The 18,946-nt window shown below is 41.9% G+C and overlaps 2 protein-coding genes across 3 annotated transcripts in view; both read left to right on the forward strand.

The window, feature by feature from the left end:
• The window catches only part of RRS1 (RRS1 ribosome biogenesis regulator homolog (S. cerevisiae)), a 16,388-nt gene extending 9,854 nt beyond the window's left edge, over nt 1–6,534 (forward strand). The window contains exons 2-5 of one of the 2 annotated variants that reach the window (XR_001005651.1): nt 4,028–4,074; nt 5,581–5,634; nt 5,807–5,961; nt 6,428–6,534. The gene's annotated coding sequence lies outside the window, so the exon portion shown is untranslated. The remainder of the gene's footprint in view (nt 1–4,027; nt 4,075–5,580; nt 5,635–5,806; nt 5,962–6,427) is intronic. The other variant, XR_001005652.1, reaches the window with a different exon arrangement.
• Nucleotides 1–18,946, forward strand: part of ADHFE1 (alcohol dehydrogenase, iron containing, 1) — a 36,524-nt gene that overhangs the window by 6,364 nt on the left and 11,214 nt on the right. The window contains exons 2-12 of the mRNA XM_011976472.1: nt 1,310–1,347; nt 4,028–4,074; nt 5,581–5,634; nt 5,807–5,961; nt 6,428–6,624; nt 8,472–8,549; nt 10,078–10,183; nt 13,098–13,250; nt 15,215–15,313; nt 18,013–18,091; nt 18,701–18,797. Of these exons, the coding sequence (XP_011831862.1) occupies nt 1,310–1,347; nt 4,028–4,074; nt 5,581–5,634; nt 5,807–5,961; nt 6,428–6,624; nt 8,472–8,549; nt 10,078–10,183; nt 13,098–13,250; nt 15,215–15,313; nt 18,013–18,091; nt 18,701–18,797 (1,103 nt within the window). The remainder of the gene's footprint in view (nt 1–1,309; nt 1,348–4,027; nt 4,075–5,580; nt 5,635–5,806; nt 5,962–6,427; nt 6,625–8,471; nt 8,550–10,077; nt 10,184–13,097; nt 13,251–15,214; nt 15,314–18,012; nt 18,092–18,700; nt 18,798–18,946) is intronic.

Below are 18,946 nucleotides of genomic sequence, written 5' to 3' on the forward strand. Positions count from 1 at the left end.
GGGGTGGGGGGTGGGAAGGAAGCAAGTGCTCCCAGGAGCGTTCACGTTGGAAAACTTTGAGTTTGGATTTTTTTTTCCTTCCCTCTACCTCACTTTTCTTGTCCTTGGAGGGTGTAAAGCAGGGAAAGTCCTCCAACCAAAGCCCACCGTGAAGGGACACGCCTGGCCTGGCCCGCGTCCTCGCCCCCGGCGCGCGCAGCGGGGACCACTAGATGGCGGCCGCGACTCGCGCCAGCTCTCACTCACCGCCTGGTCTGCTTTGACTTCACAGTTCGAATTTTTGAGATCTGGACGGCCACTGAGATCAACCCTTTTCCTTCCTCCCTAACCTTCCCCCTCGGTGTTTTAATTCCAGATTTGAATTTTTGGCGGGGAGGAGGAAGTGATGCACTCAAGTATCTACCGAGACCCAACCACTGGACAAGGTTCTTTGCGCAACCCAACGAAACATAAAACCGTCTTCCCAGCCTCGATCAGAGAGGGGGCAGGAGAAAGAGAAGCCAGAGGAGGGACTGGGACTGTCCAAGAAATAGGAGACAACCAGGACAGAAAGGGAGACCAGAGCCAGGGGAGGGAGGGTTTCCAAAGAGGAGGACGTAGGAAATCTGTAGAGAAGCCGACTGAGAGAAGTGAGATGCGGTGGCGCCTTGGAGCGCGGGATGCGCCGGGTGTGCGCGCTGCTGGGGCCTCTGGGGAGCCGCGCGGCGGGGATGGAGGAGTGCTCGGAGCCCGGGGCTGCAACTGGGTAGAGAAAGATGGGGACCAGGGAGGTCTTTGGGTCCAGGAAGGTTTCCTGGAGGCTCGGGTCTAGAGCCTGCTTGAAGAAAAATTAGCCACCTTGAAGACACTGGGAAATACACAAGGCAAGTTCCCAGCATAGGGTAGTAAGTAAGAAGAGGCGCACGGGTAGAGTTAACCTTGGGCCGATTTGGAGACCAGGGACCCTAACCCAGCTCCTAACCCAGCAAGAGCTGGGGCCTCATGGAGACCAGGGACCCCCATCTTAAACTTGCATGTACCCCCAGAGCGTTTATCTCAGCTGCCCGCAGGCATTTGATAGGAATTGCTTGAGTAAATGAATTCGTGAAAGAATGATGCTACAGCGCTGGGAAGACGCTGAGTCAACTTTTTGTCCGTCGTGATTTCTGGGTCTCTATATATTTTTTCTGTTGTACAGTGTCTGCCAGGAACTACCAGTTTGATAGCATCGTAGCACTAGACTACAATCTGAGTTAGCTTAAGGCTTTTCATTTTTTGGTCTCTATTTTCACCTTAGGTTTTTTTTTGCTGTCGTTTTTATTTTCCCTAGGTGCCAGTGCCCAACTCATTCTCATACTTACTCCCAAGGTAATACTTCTGTATTTTTAAACTAGCCACAATTTTGGTTTCTGCATTTAACATTATAATACATTTGGGTAGTGTATGTAAAGAAAACCAAGGCATGTGAGAGCAAGGTCCATGAAAACAGTTACCATTTCACTGTGAAATTGATAACATGTAACTCTATACAAAGTTAGCTGAATGTATACTACTAATCACGTGTTTGTCTCAAATATGTATTTAATGCTACTTATAACACTTTTCTCTTTTAATTACTTGCCAAGTCTAAAAATGCAGATAGGATTTTAAGAATGTCTGAGTTGGTCAAACAGAATTAGTCAAGATGAAGCCTTTGGAAGGTTCTAAAACATCTCTAAAAACTGGAGGTTAAAGAACAAGGTGGTTCCTAGAAAGAAAAACAAAACTTGTTTGTATCAATCTTTAAAATAATATTGTATTTAAAATAATATTGTATTTCCTAATATTTAAAAATAATAACAAAGTTTCAGTTACCACAACATCTTAATCATTACCAAAGCCAAACACTGTGGTCCACAGAGCAGCAGGAAACTCAACATAGTTTCAGCATGTCCTTAGAATGTCACATGGATTACTGACACAACCACTGATTTTGTGTCTTCTAAGGTCAGATCTAAACATTAAGGCAAGAGTTGGAAAGGAAAGAGGCTGACCATCCAGGATCCTAAGCAGAAACCCACAGAGAAGCCGGTTGGGGAGTTAGAACAGAGAGAGTAACCGACCAAGGGCTTTCTCTTGCCCAAGGAGTGACTTACCCTTCAGGACAAGCCAAGGGACCTCCCTGTCCATCATTAACCACCATCTATGAGGCAGAAACATGTCCAGCTTTTAAGGCCCTTCTGAACATATACAGAATTTTGTCTTCAGCTGATTTTCTCGAATTTTTAGTTGGTTTCAACAATTAGTTAATTTCCTATTTGAGGGATTAAAATTAATAATTTACAGAAAGATATTCTCATTATTTCCTAGGGTCATATTTACGTCTTTATCTAAAATTTAGTAACAGGAATAATAGATTTTTATATACACAGAGAGAGACAGGGTCACCCTCTGTCACCCAGGCTGGAGTACAGTGGTACAGTCATAGCTCACTGTACCCTCAAACTCCTGGGCTCAAGCAAACCTATCACCTCGGCCTCCCACAATGTTGGGATTATAGACTTGAGCTCCTGTACCTGGACAGATTTTTTTTTTTTTAAGCCTAGAGGAATCAAATAAATGTGAGTTTTGGTTAAGGGTGCCTTTGCACCCAGGGAGCTGAAGGTAGATTGTTGTCTAGTTCTGATCTATTTTCCTTAAAAAAGAAAAAGCATAGTGAAAATTGTTCTGTAGACTTTATCTTATGACTGACCAGTATTGATATAAATAAGTAGATAAAAACAAGGATAAAAATCTTTAATTAGGTCCCTTTCATTGTTCCAATATGACAGAAAATCATTTTTACCATAATTAAAACCTAATCCTTTGCAAAGAAATAGCACCTTATAAAAATGTTTGTTAGGCCGGGCACAGTGGCTCATGCCTGTAATCCTAGGACTTTGGGAGGCTGAGGCGGGTGGATAACAAGGTCAGCATGGTGAAACCTTGTCTCTACTAAAAATACAAAAATAAGCTGGGCATGATGGTGCGCGCCTGTAGTCCCAGCTACTAGGGAGGCTGAGGCAGAAGAATCCCTTGAACCTGGGAGGCAGAGGTTGCAGTGAGCTGAGATCCTGCCACTGCACTCCAGCCTGGGTGACGGAGCGAAACTCCATCTCAAAAAAAAAGAGTTTGAACCTGGGAAGTGGAGGTTGCAGTGAGCCGAGATCCTGCCACTGCACTCTAGCCTGGGTGACAGAACGAAACTCCATCTCAAAAAAAAAAAAGTTTATTAAATTTCACCAAGATAAATACGTTTTTTATATGCATAAGCTTGAGAAATGTAGATATCTTACTGTGGTAAGTTATCCCTATGAATTAAAAAAATTAATTCAAACAAGTTATCACAGTTGCTATAAGAAGTGTAAGCAAGTCTCTAATTCATGAACTTTCTAGTAGTTGTTTTCTAATAGTAACCCAACTCTAGACTAGGGGATTTTTTTTCTAGAGGATTGTTACACATTATATTTTCAAACACATATTTTAATTATAATGGAGGAAATGTTTTATTATTTTAACAAATTTAGCCTCAAGTTAGCATTACATTCTTTTTTTTTTGAGAGCGGGTCTCACTTTGTTGCCCAGACTGGAGTGCAGTGGCATGATCTCGGCTCACTGCAACCTCTGCCTCTTGGTTTCAAGCTATTCTCCTGCCTCAGCCTCCCGAGCAGCTGGGACTACAGGCGCCCGCCACCACGCCTGGCTAATTTTTTTGCATTTTCAGTAGAGGCGGGGTTTCACCATGTTAGCCAGGATGGTCGTGATCTCCTGACCTGGTAATCTGCCAGCCTCGGCCTCCCAAAGTGCTGAGATTACAGGCGTGAGCCACCGCGCCCGGCCACATTACATTCTATCTTAAAATGCAGGTATTGATTTTAATTTGATGTGCAACAGTGAAACCTGAAAACAATATATTTTCGGTAAGACTTCAAAGGAAATACTTATGTTCACTGCTGGATTTTACTATCAAATAACAATATTTATGCTTTATTTTAAAGACTCACTTTGATGCTAAATTTTACATTTCTAGCCCCTGGACTTTCACCTTCTGGGAAAACAACAGATTATGCCTTTGAGGTATATTCACTCAATCCATTATTTCTTTTATGAATGACCAGAAAAAATAAAACTAGAATATTTTGCTAATGAATTATTTTATTTTAAATCTACTATTAATTCATGTTCCATAATCTCTATTTGATCGGACCATATTTAGCAAAGTACCTGGCTAGTATAATGGAATATAAACCTTCTGAGATCATGGCTAATGTCTAGAGTGCTGTCTTTGTACAGTCACTAAAATAGGATAAATTCCCAGCTCTACAAATTCTGCTATATATATGTTATATGTTAAACCTTTAGTTTTGTAATGATAACAATCCCAAAAGAGGTCAAAGTGAAGTAACAATTCAGGTGCATTTTTGTCACACTGTAATTACATAACTACTTATAATTATTTGTTTAAGTCCCTGTCTCCTCCTAGTCCAGGATTTTTTTTTCTTTTTTTTTTTTTTTTGAGACAGTCTCGCTCTGTCACCCAGGAGTGCAGTGGTGTGATCTCAGCTCACTACAACCTCCGCCTCCTGGGTTCAAGCGATTCTCCTGCCTCAGGCTCCTGACTAGCTGGGATTACAGGTGCACACCACCATGCCCAGCTAATTTTTGTATTTTTAGTAGAGACAGGGTTTTGCCATGTTGGCCAGGCTGGTCTCCAACTCCTGACCTCAGGTGATCCGACCACCTCAGCCTCTCAAGGTGCCAGGATTACAGATGTGAGCCACTGCGCTCGGCTTCAGGAATTACTAATTAAAATGTCACCGGGGGCCCGATGGTTAACCTACAGATGACCAGGCTGGGTGATACCATGCCGAGCTCACTGAAGACACAGGCCCCATCTAAGGTGTGACTCCACTCAACCTCATAAGATCACTGCCATATGGGAATGCATTCCCAGTTTGCTGTATTATTCAAGAGAAAGTGAAATTCAGATAGTCCTATTAAGTTTTTTTATTCTAATTTTTAAGAGTTATTAGTCAATTCAAAAAAAAAAGAAATTTAAACATAACACAGATCAAACAAAACATATTTCAGGCCAAACATGACCCATCGTCCATCAGTGTAAAAGCCTTTCTCTCATCTGTAAACTTTATGAGGCCATGTGTCTCTTATTCATCGTTGAGTTACCAGAGCCTACACAGTGCCTGGAATATAGAAGACAGTAGCGTTGGCTGGGTGGCAGGTATGCAAGGGTGGGTGGATGAACAGAAAGTACGACATTTGAGAGTTATTTTACGGGTGGAGATAGAGGAAGGCAGGCATTTGAAGCTAAGGGAACAATTGAGAGTTTATGATGTGTTTGGGAAAAGACAAGTCATTCAAATGTGACAGGAGCTGAGGTTTGCTGAAGGAAGTGTGTTGCATTCACACTTCTTTAAGTGAGACCAGACGGAAGATGACCTGGAAGACCATGCTAAGGAGTGTATACTCTATGCTCTAGGCAACAGGAAAGCATTTCAGGTTTTTAGAAATGGATTGGTCAACTCTCAAATACTCCCTACATCTATACCTTTTTATTTTTTTCAGATGGCTGTTTCCAATATTAGATATGGGGCAGGAGTTACAAACGAAGTGGGAATGGCAAGTATTCGAGATGTCTACAGTCTCCTACTGTAAATGTTACATATCTCATAAGACACATGCTAACTGACAACAATCACGTCCTCTATTTTTAAAAATGTACAATGTGAGTTTGCCAGAAGAGTCTATTGCAGTTCTAGTGCAGTTGAACCTAACATAGGTTTTCTTGTAGGACCTACAAAACATGGGTGCTAAAAATGTGTGCTTGATGACAGACAAGAACCTTTCCCAGCTCCCTCCTGTGCAAGTAGCTATGGATTCCCTAGTGAAGAATGGCATCCCCTTTACGGTTTATGATAATGTGAGAGTGGAACCAACGGATGCAAGGTATTCTTGTATTGTTGTTATTGTTTCTTTAAGCAGAAGCTAACTGTTGATTAAAACTTGCCCCCAGCCTGGCACAGTGGCTCACGCCTGTAACCCCAAAACTTTGGGAGGCTAAAGCGGGCAGTTTGCTTGAGGTCGGGAGTTAAAGACAAGTCTGGCCAACATGGTGAAACCCTGTCTCTACTAAAAATACAAAAATTAGCCAGGCATGGTGACAGGCACCTGTAATTCCAGCTACTCGGGAAGCTGAGGTGGAAGAATCACTTCAATGCAGGAGGCATAGGTTGCAGTGAGTCAAGATTGTGCTACTGCACTGCAACCTGGGCGACAGAGTGAGACTCTCAAAAAAAAAAAAAAAAAAAAAAAAAAAAAAAACCCACAAAACTTACCCCAAGCCTTAGTTAATGGCATGGCAATTTATTTCTGAAAAATATAACATCATGATTTTTATTTTCCCTTCTCCAAGCTTCATGGAAGCTATTGAGTTTGCCCAAAAGGGAGCTTTTGATGCCTATGTTGCTGTCGGTGGCGGCTCTACCATGGACACCTGTAAGGCTGCTAATCTGTATGCATCCAGCCCTCATTCTGATTTCCTAGATTATGTCAATGCCCCCATTGGCAAGGGAAAGCCTGTGTCTGTGCCTCTTAAGCCTCTGATTGCAGGTAAAGACTGTTTATTTCTTTGTTTTATTTTGCAGTTAGCAAAAGGTCTTAAGAAAGATGCAAGCCAGTCCTTTTAACATATACATTTCTAAAGTTTTCTGGTTTGTTCATTTCAAATCAATGCCTTGTTTGGAGACCAATCATTCATTTTAAAATTCTGATCTTTGTTATTCTATAGATAAAGACAATTTGGGTCAGTGGAAGGAAAGTTTGCAGATTTAAGCTATGGGGTCACCATGTGGAAAAGGGGGAAGGTCATCACTGACATATGATGAGATCCCTCTGTTAGCAGCTTTGTCCTCTAAACTGCTCTCTGTTTTGTTCTGTTTTGCCAGCCACTGTAGAGTTTAAGGAGAACATTAGCTGTTATTTTTCTGGTGTTGACTCAACCCTTTCTTCTACATAATGGCTCTTCAGCTGACCTCAGGCTTTGTCTCTTCCCTGGGACATGTGGCCAGCATGGCCCATCACTCTGGGTGACATCTGCTCTGTGGCTACCCAGGGCACAGACATACAAATCCAAATCAGAATAGCTCATTTGTTCCGCAGGGGACCTTGAGATTTTCTGGTCTTTTCTTCTCTGCCATTTTTATGGCTGCTAGCATATTACTATTTAAAGTTTTATAGCTAACATGCACTAACTGGTAACTGGGACATATCCTCAGTTTAAAGTTTTGCCCTTTCTTCTCCCCTCTCCTGCCCATTGTGAAGAGGCCTTGTGATGGGATGTGAGTAAGTCGATGGCAGATGAACTGCTGTGTTGTGAATGAGGGATCAGCAGGGAGCAGCATAATTGGTGTCTGGCAAATGGAACCCTCTGGTGAAACTGTGTCAGCATCACACAGAGGGGTGATTAGTAAAGTTTAGAAACTTGACAGAACCACAAAACCACGGAGCCCAGCAAAGGCAGAGCGTCACTGTGCTTGCTGCCAAGAGGGAATAAAGATGTCTTTTAGGGAGAGCAAATATGAGTTTTGTTACCAGAGGTGCCGGGCAGCCTGCATTGACCCAGCTGCAGCTGCTTAAGCTCTGGCCCCCAAGGAGCCTGAAGTTCCCAGAGCTCACTGCTATTAATACACCACAGTTGTCACACATGTGCATGATTAACATACATATATGTTAACAAAGACACAGAAATCATACGTGCATGTTAACACAGATACAGAGATCACATACATATTAAACACACATATATGTTAGTACAGACACCATACATATTGACACTCATATTTATGCAGAAGCAGGCAATATGCATATTAAACATGACTATGTTCATGCAGACACAGACATGCATATTAAACACACATGCATGCTAAACATGCATGTATGTTAATGCAGACATGGACATCATACATGCATGCTAACACAGATACAGAGGTCACACATACATATTAAATATACATACATATTAATATAGACACAGATATTATGCATATTAAACAACATAAACATTCATCCAGCAGTCATGATACATGTCAAACATACAAGTGCATTAATGCAGGCACAGACATCAATGTACGTGCTAAACATACATGCATGCCAATATAGATACAGACCTCATGCATGCCTGTTAATGCAGATACAGACATCATACACACTGGACTTACATGCATGATAACACAGACACTGACATCCTACATGTTAGATTTACATACATGTTAATTCAGACATAGACATCATACATGTCAGGCTTCCATATGTATATGTTAATTCATATACATCATGCAGACAAGAGGGTCAGCAAAGTTTCCTTCTCTAATTTTGTTCCTCAGTCCTAAGGCTGAATTAGGTATCTCCACTAACCTTTATTTAGATGCTTTATTAAAATTAATATTATTTTGTTCAAGTGCCAACTACCTCAGGAACCGGGAGTGAAACTACTGGGGTTGCCATTTTTGACTATGAACACTTGAAAGTAAAAACTGGTAAGAACTTTGCCCATAATTTTGAATTATCTCTCTTACCTTTCAACTCCACACTCTTCTTTAAATCCTAATATTTAAAAATCAAGCAGTTATGATACAGTTAGAATAAGCCCCAATGTTCTATAGCAGAGTAAGGTGATGATAGTCAGCAACAATGTGTTGTATATTTCAGAGTAGCTAGAAGAGAGGACTTGAAATGTTCCCCAAAAGTACTCAGAGTGATGGATATCCCACATAACCTGACTTGATCATCACACATTCTATGTATGTAACCAATACTCACATGTACCCTATAAATATGTTAAATATTTTCTATCAAGTTTAAAAAGAAAGGAAAAAAATCAAGGAGTCAAGGAAAGGGTATGTATATATACACATTTTCTTTCCTTTTCCAAGTACATATAAAAATATGAAACAATGTAATAAACTTCTTTTTGAGAATTACCACTGAAAGCATATTGAAATGCCATGAATCTTAATTGGCTATTCTCTGCCCAAGTTAGTGACTGTATATCAATGATAAATGACTGTTTCCTTTCTCTGATGTATTTTTTCCATTTTAAATCAACTTTATTGAGATGTGATTTTTGTATAATAAAATGCACACATTTTAAGACTCTGGTTTGATGAGCCTTGACAAACATATATGTTCATGTAACCACCGCCCCAATCAAGATACAAAACATTCCCATCACTCCAGAAAGTTTCCTCATGCTGCGTCCCAGCAATCCCTCCAGTCCTTTTTCCAGGTAACCTCTGTTCTGCTTTCTGTCTTCTTAGTCATTTTTATGCTGTCTTCTCTGTCGTGGACTCTTGGATAATGTGGTAGAAATGTCTCTCTTTTTAGTCTGGCTCAATATCCTACTTTCAGATCTTTGTAGCAGAATAAATTGACATTTAACTGCACATTTTTAGTAACTTTTCTTTTTAAAATTAAATTGCACTATCCTTTGACATTTCTTACGTTGACGATAATAATGGCCAACACTTACATTCTACCTCACAGTTTCTAAAGACTTTTACCTAATATTCTCCATTTGATCCCTACGACAGCTCAATGAGAGCTGGAGGCCCTGTGCTATTATAGTCTAATCTTATAGAGAACTCAGAGAGGCTAAGTGACTTGCCCAAAGACACAAAGTAAGTTGCAGAGAGAGGACCAGTGGTGTACTAGTAAACTGGCTCTCTGGAATTTAATAATAAACAAGTAAGCCCTGACTTGTAGTGTTGGCCCATTTCTGTGGTGTAAATACTCTCACCATGGCCAATGACATCACTCATCCAAGAGTTGGAAAGAGATGCATACACATGGCCCTTGGAAACCAGGAGGAGCCAGCTCCAGCACACCACTGAAAACCCCAGGCTTCTGACTCTAAATCACTTTCTGCTGCTCCTTGCTGCTTCACTACATGAAAATGAACCTTTTCTCATATTTTTATTTTTAGGGTGATTTATTATCCTGAAGTCATTTGCCTTCTTAAAATGATGCCCATGGCTTCAGCCTCTACTGAAAATCCTTATATTTTAGGCATCGCTTCGAGAGCCATCAAACCCACACTGGGACTGATTGATCCTCTGCACACCCTCCACATGCCTGCCCGAGTGGTCGCCAACAGTGGCTTTGATGTGCTTTGGTAAGTGCTGGTGCTGCCTGGAGGGGCTTTTTTAGTACTGGGTCTATGGATAGTATTTTGTTGCTCAAAGCACATGCTAAGTATTCATTGATTAGCACCCCACAACACCCCTAGCTTTGGCTGTCATTACCACCTGCCCTAAATCAAAACATTCAAGCTTTAGAGGTTGGTGACTAGGTGACATCTGGTGTGGGCCACAAACCTGCTCTTCAGGATGGACCCCCCCTAGCCACAACCAGGGCCATAGGGATGCCACTAAGGGGGCAGTTGGAGCTGGTGTGCAGTGTCTCAGGGACACACCAGCTACCTTTATGGCCTCACTAACTAGGCAATGCCCAAGGCTTCATGTCATGGAAGAGGGCAGGGAACATAGCTAACACCTCCAGAGCACCCCCAGACCATGTACATTGTGTCAGCACCTCACATACATCGCCACTTCACTGCAGCTCTGTGTGATACGGGACCTTTGTTTTATTGAACAAGAAAACTGGGTTTGAGATGTTTAGTGACTTGCCCATAGTCTTACTGTATGTTCCCTCGGCTTCAGCTGCATTGTGCCGATGGCCCCCTAATCAGTATTTCTATCACAGACCTTGCTCCTGAGCTCCAGGCCTCATAAAGTCCCCACAGGCACTTCACATTCAGCATGTGCCAAATGACTCTCGTTCATCTATGTGCATGTGCACATTTTTTTCACATTTTAACACCTCCGAAATCAGGACATATCTTAAAATGTGTGGCGTCACAGTATGTTTTCATCCTCAGTGGTACGTATTTTAAAAACAGTGCAGGCTGGGCACAGTGGCTCACTCCTGTATTCCCAGCACTTTGGGAGGCCAAGGTAGGAGGATCACTTGAGGCCAGGAGTTTGAGACCAACCTGGGCAACAAAGTGACACCTCGTCTCCACAAAAAAAGTTTTTTACAAATTAGTCGAGCATGGTGGCACATGCCTGCACATCCCTGTACAGTGACTGTCACATCCTAAGTACTTGTATACTGCTTGTCACACAAGCAGGAGGTGACAGAGTCAGAACTCACATCCAGGTCCCTCAGGGCCACGTTCTGCTTCCCTCACTATGTTATGCTGCCTGCCAAGAGACTGTAGAAAATTGTGTCTAACTCCATTCTGGTCAATGTTGTCAGAACTTTGATGAGCTGTCCCCTAATAACCTGGAAATGAGGGGAATGAGATTATCCTTCCTAACTGTAAAGTGCATAATAAATACATCGTGACCCAAAGCAGTCACCCTTAAGTGGGTAACTCACAGGCCCAAAGACTTCACTGTCAATCAAAGTCGGGAGTGGGCTCAGAAGGCAGGAGAATAATGGCAGTTGCTCTTTCAAGTACTGCCCAAAGGAAAGAACACCTGGCCCGAGGAATCTGCCCTTAAGGCCCAGTGGCCTATTCTGAAGGTAGACAAGCCATGTATTAAATCTTCGAGATAACTCCCCTCATTAGGACTCCATGGACTTCTGATCATAAAGTGGCCATCCTACGGCTTGACTGTAGGGAGAGAAGGTGCCATCTTGAAGACTCAGATGTCTGCTCAGCAGTTACGTTTCTTGTCGTAAAGTATTAAGCTGACTTCCAGGCTTTACACGTAGTTCCTGTGAGCTCAGCCCAGTGAGTCCGCCCCTGAGAAACAAATCTGCGCTTGGATTTGGGATCTAGATGCAGTCTAGATGTGCTGCAAGACAGAGGAAACACTCTGACTACAGTGGCCTCACCGGCCACCCCAACTTCCCCATGTGGACACCTCATTCTTGCATTATTCATACATTCCCTGCTTAGAACCACAAGGCCTTCATATCCATCTACAAACTAATTTCCAAAACAATTTTCTAATGATTTGTCCAAAAATCATTATCTGCTTCTCATATGTAGAAGAGAGTAATTCCTCCATTCTAGGGAAAATGAAAGTTATACTTCGTGCAAAACATGGTGTCATCTCCCTTCACAGTCAAGTGAAAGGAGAGTGTCCCAGAAACACTACAGAGGCCCCCATGGGGAATTATACTGAAAACTATAATTCATGCGAACCATAGTTCATGTTACACTGTGTTTCCAGTGCATCACTGATCTAGACGGTGATGTCTGTTCTCTTCTGCAGTTGATGGGCTAGAAGCCATGGCAGACCGGCAGGTGGAGGCAGCTTTGAAGCTTAGTTCTTGAAATAGCAAACTCTGAGTTTAGGGTACATGAGAGGAAAAGATCTGCTTTTTCTTCAGGCCAAGAATTAATAATAATAGTGAATACTAAGGTATACAATCTGCCAGGCACTATTCTAAATACTTTACATGTGTCAACTCATCAAATTTTCACAGCCACATCACGAACCAGTACTATTATTTATCCCTGTCTTAGAGTCACAAGAAGGATACTGCCTCACACCAGGTCCACAGCAGAAATATCTAGCTCCAGGATTGACATCTGGGCAGCTGACCCCAAAGTCTATGTTCTTGCTCATTACACTGTAATTTTCATAGGAGTCTGGTGTAGCTATGACCCACCTTTGGCAATATGGTATTTGATCAATGCAAGGTATAAAATGGTAAATATCTTCCACAAGGAAGTCATTTTTTAGATTCAGTGCTTTTTTTGTGGCTCAAATATATAATTCAACACCATAAAAATGTATTGACACTAGAAAAGGTCCATATGTAATTTTATACATACTGTTCAAAAATACTGTAATGCTGTTAATGTAAACTCAACTGTGTTAATTTGTATTATAAGTAATGGCTGTTGTAGGCAAGAGGTGGGCTGGTAGAATGTACTGAGATCATCAGTGTTAGGTAATATATCCACTGTGGGTTGAGTGCCAAACAGCTCCAAGACAGTTTGTCATCTAAATGGAGGGAAGGAGGAAGACCACGCTTTCCATCTGTGTATTTTCAATATTTCTTGTTAGCCATGCCCTGGAGTCATACACTGCCCTGCCCTACCACCTGCGGAGCCCCTGCCCTTCAAATCCCATCACACGGCCTGCGTACCAGGGCAGCAACCCAATCAGCGACATTTGGGCTATCCACGCGCTGCGGATCGTGGCTAAGTATCTGAAGAGGTATGTCACCCCGAAGGGGATAGAAATAGAACAGGAGGCCCACATTCTGCCAGCACGTGAAACATGACATGCCTGAGCCTGAAATATCCTGAGCAGGTCTGTTCACCAGAAAAGCAGTCAGTGGATGCGCAGAAGCCCCAGACACCAGCAGCCTCTGGAGGGACCCAAGGGACAGGCAGATGAAAACTGGGTCCTTCAGTTCCTAAAAGGCAAAGACAGCCAGGGGACAAACTAGGAGCCAAGCTAGGATGAGGGGCAGTGTCCTTTGAGATTTGGCTCCCCAGGGCAGAAATGAGACCCACGCTGGCAGATGTTGGCTACGCCCATCCAGGCCCCGTCTGAAGACACACAGAATCCATCCATTGAGTTAACTCAAATGAACTAAACTTAACAAATAAATGTGGGCTGGGCACAATGACTCACATCAGTAATCCCAGCACTTTGGGAGGCCAAGGCAGGAGGATGGCTGCCTTGAGTTTGAGGTTGCAGTTAGCTATGATTGCACCACTGCACTCCAGCCTGGGTGACAGAGCAAAACCCTGTCTCAATTTTAAAAAGAAAAGAAAATAGTAGACATTGCTGTCCCAGGAGATATAAAAGGCAGAAAATGTAAAAAGATCCCTAAGAGGCTGTAAAAGATTTATGAATACAAGTATATACATACATGTATAGCTATAAGCTACGGGAGAGCAAATAGCAATCAGCTCCTGAGAGAGCAAAGATATACTTAGGATGAAAGCTGATACCTGAGATATTAGGACATACTCAAAATCGGACTCACTTTTGTATTTATACGTAATGGACAGAACAGCCACAGGTAGGCTAGGCCTAGACATGAGCACAATGCTTCCTCTGGCCTTGAGCTAGAAGCTCCACTGATAAAGGAGCCTTGGAATTGCATTTTGTAGCAGAGCAGCAGGAAGGAACCCAATACTATTTCAGGTTTGTGGGGGACTTTCAGGACAGCACAGCAGCACTTGACTAGGTCCAAGCAGACACGCATCATGGGGAGCCAGTTTGTTTGACAGGGACAGAGGCTTGGCAGTGGCACAGCGGTGGGAGATAAGGAGAGACAGACAGAGGAAAGGCTGAAAGCTCCATCATCTGCTACTTCACCTTGTCATTGGGGGAATTAGGAACTAACATGGGGTTTCGGAAAGGAGGCAGGAACACCCAACCATTCCACGTGAAAGGATCATTTCAAATGAAAGGAGAAGAAAAGGCTGTGCATTTTTATTTCGCAACAGGAACTCTTACGCAAGGCAAAATTGCAAAAAAGCCCACATGAAAAGTAGGTTCCCTTGACAGTCTTCAGGCTTCTTCCCTGGGGCAAGGTTTTAGCAGCAAATGCAGGAAGGCTATGCACAATCAGAAAGGGGCTTTTGAGAATTTACTTTTCCAAAGTGGCACTGGGGACACCCAGAGCAAGCTAAGGCTCATTCAACAATAACATCCACTTCCACAATAATGTTAGCATAGAGGCGCAGCAACCACAGGGACCAAGAGGCCCCTAGTGGGTCCAATGGGAGGCAGTGTCTCAGAGAGAAAGAGCGCTGGCCTGGCCGGCAGGTAGCCCCAGGCGTCTGAGAATGTTTACATCCCTTCACAGGGCCGTCAACAGCACTGACAAATGAAGAAGAATGAGTCTCAGGGCACCTTCCTGGAGTGGCCCTCGCCATCCAGGGAGCAGCGTGTTGCCTCCCCCGGCGCTTTTACATCACATGAGCAGCTGACAGCGTATTTATTATGCTTTTGCTGAAACGGTTGATGAGAAAATATGTTTCCCTTCAGTTTTCATTTAGAAGACAAGGCATCATTTGAATAACTTGCCTAATTTTTCTTTCTACCTAGTAGCATTTCTTTTTTTTCTTTTTTGCCCCTATATCTTTCCCTAAGGCAGCTCCTTATTCTGTAGGAATTGCCAATGTTGACGTGTTATTGTTAGGTGTTTATATCATTCACAGGGCTGTCAGAAATCCCGATGATCTTGAAGCAAGGTCTCATATGCACTTGGCAAGTGCTTTTGCTGGCATTGGCTTTGGAAATGCTGGTGTTCATCTGTGGTGAGCAAATCTGAGATTTCATTTCTTTACTCAAGCTATTGCTTTAAAATTTTGTTTAATGTTTATAATTCAGGACAGGTGGTAAAATTTAAATATGCTATAGAAGGAAGAAATTTAACTTTATGTTCCTAGATGTATTCTTTTTTTTTTTTTCCACTACCAGGAAACCTAAATGTATTCTTAAATTGAATGTGGTTCCTAAATGTATTCCTTTATGTTCCTAAATGTATTCTTTTTCTTTTTTTCTTTTTTCCACCACCAGCTAAAGTAGAAACCTAAATGTATTTTTAAATTGAATGTGGTTTACTGGGTTTTTAAATAACATATTTTTAAGGTATAATTCACATACTATATACAACTCACCCATTTAAAATGTACAGAACATTAGTTTCTAATATATTCACGAAGTTATGCCACCATCACCACAATCAATTTTAGAACATCTTACCACCCCAAAAAGAAATCCCATACCTCCTAGTTGTCATCCACCAAGCCCCCCACCTTCCCCAATACTTAGCAACTACCAGTTTACTTTCTTTTTCTTTTATTTTTTTTATTTTTATTTATTTATTTATTTATTTTTGAGACGGAGTCTCACTCTGTTGTTCAGGATGAAGTGCAGTGGCACAATCTTGACTCACTGCAACCTCCACCTCCCAGGTTCAAGCAATTCTTCTGCCTCAGCCTCCTGATTAGTTGGGATTATAGATATGCACCACCCAGCTAATTTTTAAATATTTTTTAAGGAGAGACGGGGTTTCACCATGTTGGCCTGGCTGGTCTCAAACTCCTGACCTTAGTTATCCTCCCGCCTCCACCTCCCAAAGTGCTGGGATTACAGGCATGAGCCACTGCACCCAGCCTACTTTCTATCTCTGTAGACTTCCCCATTCTAGACATTTCATGTAAATGGAATCATAGAATATGTGGTCTTTTGTATCTAGCTTGTTTCTTCTCTATGGACATAGATTTTCCTTTCTCTTGTTATATATGTAGGAGCGGAATTGCTGGGTCATATGGTAATTCTGTGTTTAAATTTTGAGATACTGACAGACTGTTTTCCACGGCATCTGTGCTGCTTTACATTCCCACCTGCAGTGGGTGAAGGTTCTGATTTCTCCACATACTCACCATGTGTTGTGGATTTTTTAAACTTAAATGTAGGATGTTTTCCCCCAATCTCTCACAAAAGAAAGGGATCAGAATGCTTGTCAATAGCCCAGAATTAATCTCTTTGATTGAAACTTTATTGGTATGTTGCTTTAAATTTGAAAACCATTGAACTTTGAAAATTAAGAATAGGCCTTTGCTAGGGTGAGTGCAAGGAATGATCAGCCTCTGATGATCTGCCACTGATGGGAGCATAAATTGGCAACACCTTTCCAAAAAGTAAGTGAGCAAAATGTGCCCAGAGCCTGAAAAATATTTATGCCCCTTGGCCCACCAATTCACTTCTAGGAATCTAGCCTGAAGAAATACCCATGGCTGGGCGCGGTGGCTCACACCTGTAATACCAATTCTTTGGGAGGCCGAGTTGGGCGGATCCCTTGAACTGAACCCAGGAGTTCAAGACCAACCTGGACAACATGGTGAAACCCCATCTCTACAAAAGAAAATACAAAAATTAGCCAGGTGTGGTGGTACGTGCCTGTAGTCCCAGCTACCCAAACACCTGTAGTCTCAGTCATCCTGAGGAGGGAGGATTGCTTAAGCCAGGGAGGTCAAGGCAGCAGTGAGCCAGGATTGCACCACTCCATCCCGGGCAACAGAGTGAGACCCTGTCTCAAAAAAACTCAAACAACAAAAACAACAAAAAACTATAATATTTTCCTATTTGTTCATCAATATTTCAGGAGGATATAAAAATTTTTTCACTGAGCATGGTGGCTGGATCCTTCCTCACTTGAACCCAGGAATCAAGGTTGCATTGAGCTATGATCACACCATTGCACTTTAACCTGGGTGACAGATTGAGATACCATCACAAAAAAAAAAAAAAGAAAGAAAGAAAGAAAGAAAAGAAAAAAAGAATTTTTCAGTAAAAACAAAAACCATGATGCCATTTCTTGATGTCAACTAAATCTAAACAAATCCTTAGGGTAGAATTCAGGCCAGAGAAATCAGTCAAACCAGAACTGATTAACATAGCCTGTCAGGCTAGAATAATCATTTCTGATTGGACTCCATGAGTATGTAACATTTGAAGGGATCTGTCAGTTACTGGTGGGGCAGATCACTGGTGGGTCAAGCTTGCACGTCATCAAATACAGCACATCCTGACTCACAAAATTCCCCTGACATCATCCGGGAGCACACTGCCAAGGAGCTGCCAGGAAAAAACAGAAAACACATGCCCAGAGCTTATTACAGAAACTTCAAAGTGAATTCCCCAGTCTTTGAGATCATAATGTTAATTAATGGGTTCAGGGAGTTACTTCTGGATCAATACTTTTTAATATCATAGAATTCCATAAGCATTTGAATTTGACCATTTTCAGAGGTTTTGTTAATGAGTGCACTACATACATATCCTAGACATCATAATATATCCTTCTATCCAAGAAAACAGCACATATCACTTTTTCAGGTAATGATACTGTCTAGAGACTGTGACAGGCATCCCCATAACAGTATCTTTCTATTGTTGACTTGAATATTGATAACTGTGTATCAACATAAGGATTTTCTTTCTTTTCTAGCCATGGAATGTCTTACCCAATTTCAGGTTTAGTGAAGACGTATAAAGCAAAGGATTACAACATGGATCACCCACTGGTGGTAAAATCATAAGAATAAATTATTTAATTAAATATTATAATCCTCCCAATTTCCATAATATATTTTTATCTCGAGAAAGTATAATTATTTTTATTTTTTAAGGTTATAACTTTTGCTATGCTCAATAATAAAATGAATCTATATCAGGAAGCAAGAGTAAATTCCCAATTATAGAGAATCAAAACAACTGGAAACTTTTTTCATCAAAGCCTGCAAAGCTCCTGATCAATTAGAAACTTTATAAAAATATCCTGAAAGAGGAGTCTGTTTGCCATACTGTAGAATAAATAATGTCAATAATAAGACATCCACAGTACCTTTTGAATCTTACCAGAAATAAAATGATATTCAGGATAGCTTTAGTGCTAAGTAAAATGTTGGTGTTTTGCTAATACAAGAACTCTTTTAAGTAGACTTGAATATTTTATTAACTTGCAAAACATCTTATTCCGCCACTTGTGTTTAGTTAGGGCAGGAAGGGAAAGGCTAAAAAGAAAACTTCATTATGCTCTCCTGCTCAGAGTATGGGGTAAAGTAACTTAATATCTAGAATACGCAGGGAAGAACAGCTTTGTCATCTGCTGGTCACTGTGTTTCTTTTCTCCCCAGCCCCACGGCCTTTCTGTGGTGCTCACGTCCCCAGCGGTGTTCACTTTCACGGCCCAGATGTTTCCAGAGCGACACCTGGAGACAGCAGAAATACTGGGTATGAGCTATTACTCAAAATTCTGTGACCGCCCAGGCACGGTGGCTCCCACCTGTAATCTCAGCATTTTGGGAGGCCGAGGTGGGTGGATCACTTGAGCCCAGGAGTTCGAGACCAGCCTGGGCAACATGGCAAAACCCCATCTCTAC

The sequence above is a fragment of the Mandrillus leucophaeus genome, unplaced genomic scaffold, assembly GCF_000951045.1.
Source record: "Mandrillus leucophaeus isolate KB7577 unplaced genomic scaffold, Mleu.le_1.0 Scaffold167, whole genome shotgun sequence".
Taxonomy (NCBI): Eukaryota; Metazoa; Chordata; class Mammalia; order Primates; family Cercopithecidae; genus Mandrillus; species Mandrillus leucophaeus.